The sequence below is a fragment of the Olea europaea genome, chromosome 16 (genome assembly GCF_002742605.1).
Source record: "Olea europaea var. sylvestris chromosome 16, O_europaea_v1, whole genome shotgun sequence".
Lineage (NCBI taxonomy): Eukaryota > Viridiplantae > Streptophyta > Magnoliopsida > Lamiales > Oleaceae > Olea > Olea europaea.
Window position 1 is genome coordinate 10,222,561 of NC_036252.1, and position 14,190 is coordinate 10,236,750.

General features: G+C 36.4%; 2 protein-coding genes across 3 annotated transcripts; one reads left to right on the top strand and one right to left on the bottom strand.

Moving 5' to 3' along the window:
* Positions 1 to 2,415: 2,415 nt before the first annotated feature.
* On the top strand, positions 2,416 to 9,990 carry LOC111412054 (pentatricopeptide repeat-containing protein At2g29760, chloroplastic-like). Of its 2 annotated transcripts, XM_023042798.1 has the most exons (3): positions 2,416 to 5,129; positions 7,236 to 7,364; positions 8,243 to 9,990. In XM_023042798.1, exon 1 carries the CDS (start codon positions 2,557 to 2,559, stop codon positions 4,585 to 4,587), a length of 2,031 nt encoding a protein of 676 aa, XP_022898566.1. In that variant the 5' UTR covers positions 2,416 to 2,556; the 3' UTR covers positions 4,588 to 5,129; positions 7,236 to 7,364; positions 8,243 to 9,990. The 2 variants fall into 2 exon arrangements, with proteins under 2 accessions (XP_022898566.1, XP_022898567.1); XM_023042799.1 differs by lacking the exons at positions 7,236 to 7,364; positions 8,243 to 9,990 and adding an exon at positions 6,484 to 6,520.
* Positions 9,991 to 10,063: 73 nt separating this feature from the next.
* On the bottom strand, positions 10,064 to 11,522 carry LOC111412055 (chlorophyll a-b binding protein 37, chloroplastic). Its single transcript, XM_023042800.1, has 2 exons — positions 11,286 to 11,522; positions 10,064 to 10,873 (listed from the first exon to the last, which is right to left on the bottom strand). Exons 1-2 carry the CDS (start codon positions 11,429 to 11,431, stop codon positions 10,222 to 10,224), a joined length of 798 nt encoding a protein of 265 aa, XP_022898568.1. The 5' UTR covers positions 11,432 to 11,522; the 3' UTR covers positions 10,064 to 10,221.
* Between the last annotated feature and the right edge of the window lie 2,668 nt (positions 11,523 to 14,190).

The window sequence follows — 14,190 nt, forward strand, 5'->3', positions numbered from 1 at the left end:
GCAAAAGCACTTTATGGATTGCTCATATGTAAATTAATCCCCAAAGAACACACCATTGCAAAAGCTACTAGCCTTTTAGGTAATAAATGAATCGCCAAAACACTTTGATGGCAAGAGTCTGTTGAACAGCGAGTCGACGACAGCTTTTTGTGGAAGAAAAAATCTCTCAAACTTAAATGCTTAATTTTGTTTGGTAAATGGTGGTGATTGGTATTTGGTTTTTGGGCTTGGGCTTGGGCTTGGGCCCAGGCTTGGGCTGATTAAAAATATTTTGGTTCGAGAGATATTTGTCAATTTGTAAATTGTAATATTTTAAAAATTATATTGAGCAAATTAGGCCCAGTACGACCTGGATGTTTTAAAATTGATTAATGCACCTAACATTTTTAACCTTTTCTTTTTACATATTAAATACGGTGTAATAAAGGGAGATATTCAAAACCCTCCTCTCTCAATCTCTCCTCTCACTGTCCCAATTCATCATCTCTCATTGCCTTCCTCAAACTTCCCTCCGCAGCCCACTCGCCAATCTTGTTACCATATTACCACCCCATCTCTATTCTCTCTTACTTGGACCCATCGGAGATTGCCAAGCTAGGATCGACCGGGCTATTCAAATTTCATTTGTGTCCACAAATTGCCCTCCAACTACCCCTTTATTTTAAGCAAAATGTCTGAACAAGGCTTGTTTAGCATGGGTTAGAAAGATATATACGTGAGGCTCTGCAAACCCAATCCTTCTGACTGTAGCACAAAGGTTTGCCTGTGTCAAACTCTTAATTTTTTCTGGTTCTGAATTGCGAAATTTGATTGGGATCTTGAGTTGGCCCTCATGGTAGGGCTTTGTGAAGCTTATTACTGGAGTTTTGTGAGTGTTCGGTATGAAAAGTTCTGTCCATGTACATTAGTATGTTCCTAATCATTTGTAGTGCCTTGTTATGCTCTATCCATTTACAGTTAAGCTCTTCCAGTAATAAGCACCCATGAGATAATTTTATAATAAGATTGTGTTGCATATCTTTTTTATTTGAATTTTCAAATACACACGCTTATATAACTTGTTAATTGTCACCTTTCTGAATTTTCGTCACTTTTTAATGGTATGTGTCACTTTTTTTTTCAATCATATTTTTTTTGAAATTTCTCGCATTTTGGTGGCGGTGAAGGAGTGGTTGAATCTGGTGTAGGCGATGGCCTCTTCTAGCAACGGAGATGGGAAAAAAAAAAAAACTCAGCTTATTCTCATGTTGGGATCTTCATCAAGTGGAAGTCAATGGATTAGTTGAGTAGTTGAGTTGTAAGATAACGATGGCTGTGAATTAATTTAAAGATACTTGATATTTTAATTGGTATTTTGTTAGTAAACTAATTTAAAAATGCTTGACGATGAACGGAGAAAGAGAAGAAAGGAGGTTGTGTCACTTTTTTGAATTTTTATCACTTTTTGAGTGCTTGTCACTTTTTTGAATTTCTGTTACTTTTTTTAGTGACAAACATCACTTTTAATAAAAATGACATTGTATATCATACATAACTTTAAAAAGTGATATTGTGTGACTTAAAAAAAGTGATAGTGTTTGTCATTATTTTGAACTTTAGTGACATTTCTATAGTTATTCGATTTTTTGTTACTGTGTCTATTTTTGTCACTTTATTTTTTTTTTTTTATTTCTGTCACTTTTTGAGTGTTCGTCATTTTTATTTTTTTTTTAAAATTTGTGCCAATTTTTTTGTTTACGGTACTTTCTTTGAACTTTGTCACTTTTTCGAGTTTTTGTCACTATCTTTGAATTTTTATCACTTTTCGAATGCTTGTCACTTTTTTTTTTTTTGAATTTTTGTTACATTTCTAATTTTTCGACACCTTTTTTTCCCGAATTTGTACACTTTTTTATTGTATGTCAATTTATTTGATTTTTTTGTCACTTTTTCAAATGTGTTCTGTCACTTTTTTCGGAACTTTTTTTTAAAAAAAAAATTTGTGTTACTTTTGTGAGAGAATGTCGCTTTCTTTGAATTTTTCATTACTTTTTCGAATGTTTGTCACTTTTTTCAATGTGTCACTTTTTTCAATTTGTATCACTTTTTAAGTAGACGTCACTTTTTTAGTGTTTGTCATTTTTTCTTATCATTTGTCATATGAATTGTCCTGGACATTATGGATATATTAAGAACATGATTATTGGTGCTACACAAATGATTGGTGCTATTTTGGTGTTTGTCACTTTTTTTTTTAGTTTTTGTCATTTTTTTGAGTGTTTGTGTCACTTATTTTGAATTGTGAAAAAAGTGATAATTTTTTTATAAAAAAAGTGACATTATGTCACTTTTTAATTTTACACATTATACTTTTTATATGATTTTTCAAAACACCTATAATTTTAAGGGTATTTTTGTAAATTGCCCAATTATATATCAAATGGAATGGGGCGATTGATACTGTACCCGTCCCAGGTCGAGACGGGTCGAAGTCCGCGGGTACTGGGTTTAATGGGTTTAACTCATCCCCTTTCTTAAACGTCAAGTCGGCATCGCCGATGTAACGCGGGCACAGAAATGCTGCAACTGGCCGCATCATTCCATCCCAGCCTTATTCAACCTCGCCTCTCACCGGAATTCCATCGCCGACACTCTCTCCAGCAAACTTCAAACGCAAAAGAATTAACCCTACTCCACGCTCAACCCATTTTCACTTCAACAACCCTTTCCAACAACAATCAGAGCAGTATCTATAACAATGAAAAACTCGTTAAGAAGGCTCTCTTTTCTTACAATACCATTATCAAATGCTTCCTTCAAAACCGTCGCTCTCAGGATGCTCTTGTGGTTTTTGTGGATTTGCTTTGTTGTCCGGGGATGTTGCCAGACGAGTTCACGTTACCGTGTGTGATCAAGGCGTGTGCGAATCTAAGGACTATTAAGGAAGGGAAAATGATTCATGGGTTGGCGTTGAAACTCGGTTTTGGGTCTGGTTCGGGTGTTCATGTGGAGAGTAGTTTGGTGAGTTTGTATTCAAAATGTGGTGATATTGATTCTGCACGGAAAGTTTTTGATAAAATGCTTGTGAAGGATTTGGTTTCATGGAATGTGTTGTTGGATGGTTACGTAAAGTGTGGTGGGGAGAATATTGAGGTTATTCTGAGACTGTTTGATGAGATGCCCGAAAAGGATGCCTTCTCATGTACTGTGTTGATTGATGGGTTGGCCAAGAGTGGAAGAGTTGACGAAGCAAGAGAGGTGTTTGATAGTATGTTGGATAAGAATGTGGCTTCATGGAATGCAATGATTTATGGGTATATGAAGTATGGAAACTATAAACTCGCAGGTGATTTGTTTGATAGAATGGACGAGAGAAATATAATCACTTGGAATTCGATAATTTCTGGGTATGAATTAAATGGTAAGTTTCTGGAAGCTCTGCGAATGTTTCAGGTGATGTTGGATAAGGGCCTCAAGGCTAATGATGTGACGATAGTTAGTGTACTTTCTGCAATTTCGAAGTTGGCTTCGCTTAGTAAAGGTAGGTGGGTGCATTCGTATATGTCAAAAGCTGGGTATAGATTAGATGGTGTACTTGGTATATCTTTGATAGAAATGTACTCCAAGTGTGGGAGCATTGAGAGTGCTTTGATGGTTTTTCGAGGAATATCCAAGAAGAAGCTGGGGCATTGGACAGCCATTATTGTAGGATTGGGGATGCATGGTATGGCTCCTGATGCAACTGACTTGTTTCTTGAAATGCAAAGGAATGGAATTAAGCCTAATGCCATTACATTTGTTGGAGTCTTGAATGCTTGTAGTCATGTGGGAATGGTGGATGATGGTCGGCGTTATTTTTCTATGATGAAAAATGAGTATGGAATAGAACAAACTGTTGAGCACTATGGTTGCTTGGTGGACATTCTTTGTCGAGCTGGTCATCTTGATGAGGCAAAGAGTACCATTGAAAAGATGCCTATGAAGCCAAGCAAGATAATATGGATGACTTTACTTAGCAGTGCAAGAAATTATAGAAACATTGATATTGGTGAATATGCAGCAAAGAACTTGATCGAGTTAGCTCCTGAAACTGTTCAGTGCTATGTACTCCTTTCTAATATGTATGCTGTTGCAGGACAGTGGGAAAAAGTTTCGCTGGTTAGAGAAATGATGAAGAGGAGAGGGTTTAAGAAAGAACCAGGGTGTAGTTCAATTGAACACAAGGGTGTGCTTCATGAATTCATGGTAGGAGACAAATCCCATCCTCAATCTGAATTGATATATTCGAAATTGAGTGAGATGAAGAATAAGTTGAGACTAGCGGGACATGTTCCTGATACGACTCAAGTATTATTATTTGTTGAAGGGGAGAAAGAGAAACAAGCTGAACTGGAAAACCATAGTGAGAGGTTGGCTATCGCATTCGGCCTTATAAACGTTGACCGAAAAAATCACATTCGTGTGGTGAAGAACCTTAGAGTTTGTAACGACTGCCATTCTGTGATGAAGTTTCTGTCCAAGATCTATGAACGTGTAATTATTGTGAGAGATAATAGCAGGTTCCATCATTTCAAAAATGGGTCATGTTCATGCAACGACTATTGGTGATTGAGAATTATGCTGTCTCACATTAAGGTCTTGTTTCAGTTTGTTCAACTAATAACATGATGGAGACCCAACCATCACTCCCAAAAGCACAGGTTTGAGGGTGATTGAATCTCACAACTATTAGGCCCTAACAATACCCAATGGCCCCAAATCTGACGGCCACAGCGGCCCAATCCATGACCTTTGCTTTACGTGGCCGGCCATTATTTGACTGCCGGTATTTGGCACTTAGTTTTGGTCGCCCCTTCCGGAATTCGAACTTGTGGCTTGGGTCTACTCTGATACCAATTGATGGAGACCCAACCATCTCTCCCAAAAGCCCAGGCTTGAGGGTGATTGAATTCCACAACTATTAGATCCTAACATGACATTAGGATTGTGTTTTAGCTATACCCCCAATTAGGAGAGCTAGTCTTTTGGCTGTACGCAAAATCTTCACATGGTGGATGTATGTCCTGAGATACGGTCCAGTACATTATGCAATTTCTCAGACCTTGGAGGATTCATGCTTGCGCCTTTTTCGTCCTTACAGCATAACCAGTGTAATTTTCTTTTTGTTGCCATATGCTTTTTATTTTTATATGTCACCTACACTACAATTCCTTGTGCTGTCTGCTAGTCATTTATTTACTTCACTTTTTCTTTTCTGTGGATGCATGCCCTCATTACTAGAAATGCGAGGTCTTTTATTCTGTTTTCAAACATTAAGAGTCATAATCAATCCTATTTCAGGCCTCAATTTTTATTTGATAGAATTATTAATCTTAATGTCATGGTAATTGCTTTGTCAATTAGCATCTATATCTCATGTGCTTCCTGTACATGGCAGGCACATGGTTTCATGTACTGATTATCATATATGGAGATTGCTTACAGAACTATAAATTTGTGTTCCATACAGTGAAGTTCACTGAAACATGATCTTGGAGTGCACAATCGGTGTCATTATTGGAAACCTTGACTGAAAAATCTTGTCATCTTATTAATATGGTTAAAACTTAAATACTTCATCAATTGTCAATTAGTGAAAATGAACAGTTCAAAATTTAAAATATGAGCTGGTGCATGGGAATTATAGCTTACTATCAAAGACTTCCACTCCATTAGACCCAGGATATTGAGCCCTGTTTGGGCCCCGTTTTTGGAGAATGGATTTTGTAAAAAGTGTTTTTTTTTTTTTTTAAAATGAGTTTGGGTAAAAATGAGTTTTAAAGAATGGGGCTCAAATGGGTGCTGATAATTTTTAATTAATCAATTTGCTTTCTTGCCATCAGATTGCGCAAGAGAGGCAAATATTTCCAAAAAGGGAAAGGACACATCTAATTCGTACATTAGAAGTACTAGACATGGATGATATACAATCATATTATAATGAAACATAAAGTTTCCGAGCAATTGCTTCGAAATATAATGAGTTTTAATGCACATTGATGTTTATTGAACTTGTTAAATTCATTCCTTTTGCCATATTATGTCTTGGAATGATTGTTATTTGCTTATATTCATATTATTAGGTGATGAATTTGGTCAGTAATTCTCTCTATTGTGTGCCTTGGCAGTTTTGAATTCAATTATTTCAAGAACTTCCATGTCATGTCGCCTGCACCTTTTCCATTGTAGCATGTATTGTTGGAGTGATTATCGTTCTTTTTCTTGTTCTGACACTGACCAAGCAGCCTCTAACTTTGTCTCACTTTCACATGACAATCTTCTATGAAATAAATGAATGCATTTTATGGAGTCCGTTACTGTTTGCATGCTGGGGAAAAAAGAAGATGCATCCTTATGGTTATAGTGCTATGTTATCACATAATCCAAAAATGTTGTCAATCTTCCTTACTGCAAATTTCACTAATTGTGAACAAAAATGCATGAGTCCATTGGTCTTCATTGCAGGTGTCATTTTACTGATTTCAGTTGAGACCCATATATTTAAAATGAGTTTGGGTAAAAATGAGTTTTAAAGAATGGGGCTCAAATGGGTGCTGATAATTTTTAATTAATCAATTTGCTTTCTTGCCATCAGATTGCGCAAGAGAGGCAAATATTTCCAAAAAGGGAAAGGACACATCTAATTCGTACATTAGAAGTACTAGACATGGATGATATACAATCATATTATAATGAAACATAAAGTTTCCGAGCAATTGCTTCGAAATATAATGAGTTTTAATGCACATTGATGTTTATTGAACTTGTTAAATTCATTCCTTTTGCCATATTATGTCTTGGAATGATTGTTATTTGCTTATATTCATATTATTAGGTGATGAATTTGGTCAGTAATTCTCTCTATTGTGTGCCTTGGCAGTTTTGAATTCAATTATTTCAAGAACTTCCATGTCATGTCGCCTGCACCTTTTCCATTGTAGCATGTATTGTTGGAGTGATTATCGTTCTTTTTCTTGTTCTGACACTGACCAAGCAGCCTCTAACTTTGTCTCACTTTCACATGACAATCTTCTATGAAATAAATGAATGCATTTTATGGAGTCCGTTACTGTTTGCATGCTGGGGAAAAAAGAAGATGCATCCTTATGGTTATAGTGCTATGTTATCACATAATCCAAAAATGTTGTCAATCTTCCTTACTGCAAATTTCACTAATTGTGAACAAAAATGCATGAGTCCATTGGTCTTCATTGCAGGTGTCATTTTACTGATTTCAGTTGAGACCCATATATTAGGGAGGATGAGCTTTTTTAGAATGAGGGAAGGAAAGATAGAAGCCTATTAATACTCCTGATAATGACGTTATTCAAGATGACTCCTATGAGGTAAGTGACTTTGTTAACCCCAATTGTTCCATATTTACATTTATTGCACTTTGCAAGAGCTAAGTGTTTGGGAAGATTGCCCATGATAATAAAAATATTAAAACTTGGACAAAGTATTCACTTAAGAAATAATGTGGCTCTACTATAAAATAACAACAATGGATTACAAGATAAGTTTCAAATATGAGTTACAAAGTATCTCAAACTTTCTATTTCTCTCAAAAACAAACTTTTATCTTTCTCAAATCCTCACTTAGTGCTCAATTGTTTTTGGCACTCACTTATTAAACACATATATAGTATGAACACATCCTGAGGCCTATTTATAGATTTTTTAAGTTAGTTTGCCACTTGACAATACAACTTGCATTTCTCATTTAGAAGATTAAAAATCAAACATGAATTTGACCAATCAATAAGCATTTTTCCATAAACATCTGCCTATCATGTATAAAAACATTGTAACACTCTTCATAGAACTCTGCCTATCATATCCATCTGCAATGAGTGCATATTTTTCATTATTTTACAGCATTCGTTATTTAATCTCTGCAAGAAAACTAAAAATAGGGTCAACAAAGTTTTGGTCTGAAGCAACACGACACTAAAGAATTGTCCAGGTTCTTCAAAAAATTGGATGACCTGTCTCAATTAAAGCTCTGTTGGTTCTTTATTAAATTTTTTTCCTTAATGAATGATTATGATTAACTTGATATACATATCATAAATTTATCTATATAAATCAAATTTGAGTTTTTGAATGATTATGACTTAGTTTTTCGCTGTATTATACTAAAAAGTGTTCACTTAATAGTTTTTCTGAGCTTCTCTAGTCTTTTTCGCCTTTCTTAATGAAACTGATTCAAGCATTCGTTCAGAGTTGACAACAACGGATAAGCATTTTCCCTATGCCTAAAGCACCAAGACTGTAACAATGAAAATGGCTCCCTTTTTAGTGAGATTATATGAGCAAATGCCCGAACCTGCTCTTTTGACTTGTTCGTCTCGTCTTCCAGCTCAAACTAGCCAGGACTCCTATTCCGGGTAGTGTTTTTTGAAGTCTTTTGATCATTTTTATAAAATGTTAGTATTTTGTAACTGACGAGTCGAAAAATTTGAACCGCCAGTTGAATTAGTGACTCATGTTCTTGGTTTAACGACTGTTTAAACAAGTAATTATCTTAAATGGCTGCAGTTTATTGACCATTGCTGTCCCTTTTAACTTTGTTATCTTCTACTAAGACTATCCACCACCCTTTCTCACGTAAAAAGTTGTAGTGTTGAAGACTTTAAATAAGTCAGTAGTAAAATATGTACGCCTGGAGGAAGGTGAAGGAAATAATGATGATAAAGAAGAAAAAATTATAGAGCTGTCATCCAGATCTTGAACATTTTTCACGCCAATACCCAGTCTGACAGCTTGACCCTATTCTGACTTATTCTTGAAGGGTCTAACAAAAGAACTTCTTATGTTTGCCTAGTAAACATGGATTGAAAATAGATTAAATCAAATTTAACTATTTATTTTTTTCTCCCAAAATAAGTTTTCAATTTTTGAATGTTATCCGATTTGCCATAAATTGGTTTCTATAAGGTTTTTATTCATGTTTTGTAGATTGATAGGTCCCAGTTAGAAGCTGATATTCACACTGAATTTAGAATTCTCTTAGGGTGAGAACAGGGCCACAATTTGCTGAATTGAATGCTTGATTCTTTATTGCAACTGAAAATGTGGTTTATATAAGCAAAGCCTAACAAGCATGTTCAACTTACGTGTAGAAATAAATGGCCTGGTACTTCCTAAGAAATAGGTAACAGAGCAGTAATGCAAAACAGAATAAACGTGCAAACGGAAATGTAAGACTGAATGCTAAACATAATGCAAATAAATCTCTAGCGTTCTAGGCTTCAACAGGTCGTGGACTTGGCATTCTTCTGTAGTCCTCTGCTTGACCTTCGTGATTTATCATAGATGCGTAGTGCATTGAAAATAATGGAACTGGGAAACTCGTTGCAAGAAATAAAACATTACCTTGTGCTAGTGCAATTTGGAAAGGCATCCGATTGGGGCTTTATCCAATTCACATCCTGCAGTATAGGTCAATGGGGGAACTGAACTTTGTTACTTGAAAAAACTACGAACCCAAGAGTTAGCTTCCATAGATTTGTTTATTTAGTTCAATTTCTGCTAGTAAAGTTCATTTTTTTCATATAATGCAGTGTTTAGGTTCTGAAAGAATATTGTAGGTTACATAGCGCATTCCAATTAATTGGGGCCTTCTTATTTAAATCACATATGAAAATTTTGAAGGTTGTATCTTGTATAATTGAAGATGATGCTTTACAATTATATGCTAACAATTGTCTGTGTTATTTATAGGATTCTGAACATGCTATCTTGTGATTGGCTTGTTACTCTGTGATTATTGGTTCTTGGTTCATAGTGTACTGTAAATGGCATTATCAGTGTCTATGATGGGGAAATAGCTTATTCTTTTGTTTTTGTGTTTGTCGAAACTTACTTCATTGCTGAAATGCTTATTTGAGCAATGATACAACTTTTACCTGACAATTAAAGAAGATTTATATTGTCCTAACAATTTGGGGTGTGATTCTTAAAATATGCTATCATTCTGTTTCTCAACTTCTGAAGGTAGTTCAGATACACAATATATGGTGTAGTGGTGAGTGTGGGTATGTTAAAAAAGCGCTGCAACCATGGTAGTTAAGAGATAAATTCGTGTCTGCATGAAACATTACATCAATTCTGCTCAATGCCAGACGAGCCACAGAACTTCATCGAGATAGACAAAACATTTTGGTATTGTTATGCATGAGATGTATACACTAATGTAATTCATTTCCCAGGTACAAAGTTTGTGGCATATGCCCATGCATTGTTGGCAACTGGATCTGCGATGTGGTCAAAGAGGTTCTCTATTGGGCCCTTTCCAGTAACAATGGCCTGGACGAAGAATCCAAACATTGAGAACATAGCCAGTCGTCCATTCTTGATTTCTTTTACCTTCAATTCGGCAAATGCTTCAGGATCATCTGCCAACCCAAGTGGGTCGAAGGCTCCTCCAGGGTAGATTTTGTCGAGCCCCTCACCAAGTGGGCCCCCACCAACTCTGTATCCTTCAACAAATCCCATGAGCACAACTTGACAAGCCCAGATAGCAAGGATGCTTTGGGCATGGATGAGATTTGGGTTGCCAAGGTAGTCAAGGCCACCTTCTGAGAAGATCTGAGCTCCAGCCTTGAACCAAACAGCCTCACCAAACTTGACACCATTCTTGGCAAGGATTTCTGGGAAAACACAGCCCAATGCGCCGAGCATGGCCCAACGGCAGTGGATAACCTCAAGCTCACGGTTCTTGGCAAATGTCTCAGGGTCTGCTGATAGTCCAGCTGTGTCCCAACCATAATCACCTGGGAATTCACCAGTGAGGTATGATGGAGTTTGCTCAGAGAATGGACCCAAGTACTTGGGGCGGTCAGGTCCGTACCTGTTTCATCAGTTGAGATTTGATGAGATAAATCTAAATTGCCTTCAAATTTGATTGTAACAAGAAAATAAGACAGGAATTTGAGGTTAGGAACCTGTGACCCAAAATATATGTTGTTCAAATGTGAGTTGGGTACAATTTCCTCTTGGAAACCACAATTAAGTGCTTGGTGAACGGATCCTTTATTATCATTATAATATGTACTGTTGATCAATCTAATAGGAGTAAAATTTACTTTAACGAGATCAATTTCTATTAAAACTGCTAGAATCATATGCATGAGTGTTTGTGTAGCATGTTTTCTCTAAGATCAATTTCTTTATGAAATTAGGGAGCATTCTGAAGTGTGGCCGTAGCTAACAGTTTAAGCTGTAGTTGTGCATGTGTATGCGCAGGTTGAGCTAGAATTTACCAAATGCTCTGGGGAGCACTTTTAACAGTACGTCTCATGGTGAAGCGGCCACCTCCGAGGTTGCCAACCTTTCTGATGAGCTGATTCTGGGATTTCAAGGCTGTCTGGCCTGCAAATGCAGATTGTTGGATTGCTGAAGTTGCCATGTTTTTGCTCGTGAGTTTCTTTCTTTGTTGCGGTGATTTGCTTTCTGCTTTGTTGGGATGGTTAAAGAGGATGGGAGAAGAGTGTTTATATATGGGAATTAGAAGATTAGTGGATTGCAATATCTACATCTCAGAACAATCTGATTGGTTCATGTATTGGATTTAGATTTCCCTTGAGATTTTCTTGAGAGTGAAATAGAGGTCTTTATTCTGCCACGTGGCTATGAAAAATCTCATTCGGCATTTGAATTGGACATCCTCAGCTCTCTAATGGCCACTGATATTGTGTGGACCACTGGCTTGCTTCTTGTCACTCCATTGAGCCAAAGAAATGTACACGTCTCGACTTGGATTTAAAATTTAAATAATAGAGAGAAAATGAAAACTCAAAGAAAAACATAATGAACAAGTTATGTCACACCTCTTAGAGGTTAAAATTGTTGGTTCAGCCTGGATGGATCCAACTACAATCAAAGGCTCACTTCAGGCCCTGCCAAAGCGCTGACTCATTCAACTCCTAGCGATCGCACCGAGCTTTTCCATCCTCGGCAAGGCAATACATGTGTATAAAATTCTGGATATACTTTGTTGCCTCATCAAATTTTACAATTTTTCTTACTACATCAGAGTACTCAACACTGAGAATTTAAAGGCTTCCCCGAGTTGCAATTTACACTGAAACTGTTAGAATCAGTTTTGTAATTTTTTAGACCCAGTTGGGTTGAAACTGCCCCCCCCCCCCCCCCCCCACACACACATTAAATAAGTTGGATTGAAGGGAAGGAACTAGGGAATCTTTCTTTAGCTTTTCGCAAGTCAAAATTTCAAGGCCTGCTTGCAGTCTCATCTTCCTGCAATCGAGTTCTCCATCACAATTTCGCATGCTCGCGATGTCCACCTGGTCTTCTTCTAGCACATGTGCTACCTTAAAATATTGCATCATGACTCGAAGAAAATTTTCCAACTCTTTGGCACATTAGGTACGACCATACTTTGATTTTTGAGGTTACCCTGAGTCTCTAGGAGCAAGAGTTGCCCGTTTCAACAACATATCTTCGCCTTCCAGCAACCCAAGGCGAGAAGAAACAATGTCCCTAGTGTGGACGTAAACTTTTTGTTCGACTTTTCGAAAACCTAGCTCATATTCTCTGAATTTTACTTCATTTCCTCCGCTGGTGCCACCTAACGACAACAATATTTAACATCCGGGCAGCTAGGAAATCCTCAAGCATTCTAACTCGATCTTTTAGATTTTGACTTGTAGCCATCTTACTATTTTGCCATCAACTTGCAAAAACATGTCTAGTTCGTTTCCACCATTTAAACCTGATGCTCTAATACCAATTGTCATAGGACTAACTCGTTCAACTTGCGAGGTTGCCAAGTTTCCTTGTTCTCAACCAACTAATATATGTCGATGCAATTCTTGATATGAAAACTCATTGATTTTGACTAAGTAAATGTAGATTATTGAATTAAAGTAAACAAACACAGATTTTACGGACATCAATCCATCTTTATTCTCACTAAAACAAAGAAACATGTACAAAGTTATGAAGGGCCAACACACTTTGTTGCCTCATCAACTCTCACAATCTGCCTATCTAAACAAAGTACTCGACACTTAGAATTTAAATCCATTCCCGAATCGCAGTTTACACCGCAAATTGCTAGAGCCAATTTGCAGTTTTTTTAGCCCCAACATTTAAACACAATGAATAAATACTCGTAATCGCTATCTCTTGCAATCCTTATACTTGAATGTTCGTTGAACTCGTGGACTAAAATTAGTTGGATAGTAAGGTCTCAATGCTACCGAACACATGCTCACATCAATTCAGTAATCAAAGCCAAATATTACTTACATCCCCAAATTTCGTCCTGCGATACTTCCATTAAATAAATTAAGCATCATCATGTCTCCATTTTTTCCGCATCACAAAACCAAATCGTGTCTTACTTCATCCTATCCAAATATGCACATTGTTTTGATATCTCGGACGCCTTTGACCATAGCATGGCATTGAATAATGTAATTTAAATCAAGTCATAATTAAGAAAAATGAATATTTTGTGAGACGAAAGACTGAAAAATGTAGATGAGAAACAAGTGTTTATAACTAAAAAAATGATCTTTAAAAAAAAAAATGTCGTATAAAAATTTAAATAGAAAAATTTGTTAAGACAGGATCCAATTATTTAATTACTTTTAGTTTTAAATTTTTTTAGTAAGCGGGCCACTTGGGTTGGGCCACATTTGTTATTAGGCTAGACAATTGATTTTGGCCCATGTGTCGGATTAGGATGGTTTCAATTTTAACTCGTTCGGTCAGCCTGGCCCATTTCTCTATTTTACTAGGCCCAGTGTTGTTCAAAATATAAATTAAATTATGAGAAAATTATCCAAAACCACAACATATAAAGTATACTATTCAAAATTAAAAATTATTAGTTTTAATTTCACAAATCAAGTGACAATGAAATTTAATGAAATTAATTAATACGTAATTAAATCGCACCCATACATCCCGTCCCACACAACCCACTCCACCTATTCTATCACTTAAATTGAAATCTTTACTAATCAATCACTATCGGATACCCCACGCCTTAAATTGAAATCTTCCCAAATCAATTCACTGAACAAAACTCTCTCTCTCTCTCTCTCTACATATATAGGAAGTTTACTAGAGGAAAAGAAATACTTAGATTTGCTCCCTCTACGGATTGTTGATAGTGATGAAAAGTCTTCAATGGGC

Coding starts and splice junctions, on each gene's coding strand:
- LOC111412054 (XM_023042798.1), top strand. CDS start 2,557: ATGCTGCAACTGGCCGCATCATTCCATCCCAGCCTTATTCAACCTCGC.
- LOC111412055 (XM_023042800.1), bottom strand. CDS start 11,431: ATGGCAACTTCAGCAATCCAACAATCTGCATTTGCAGGCCAGACAGCC. Junction 10,874..11,285: donor AGTGCTCCCCAGAGCATTTG/GTAAATTCTAGC, acceptor CTGATGAAACAG/GTACGGACCTGACCGCCCCA.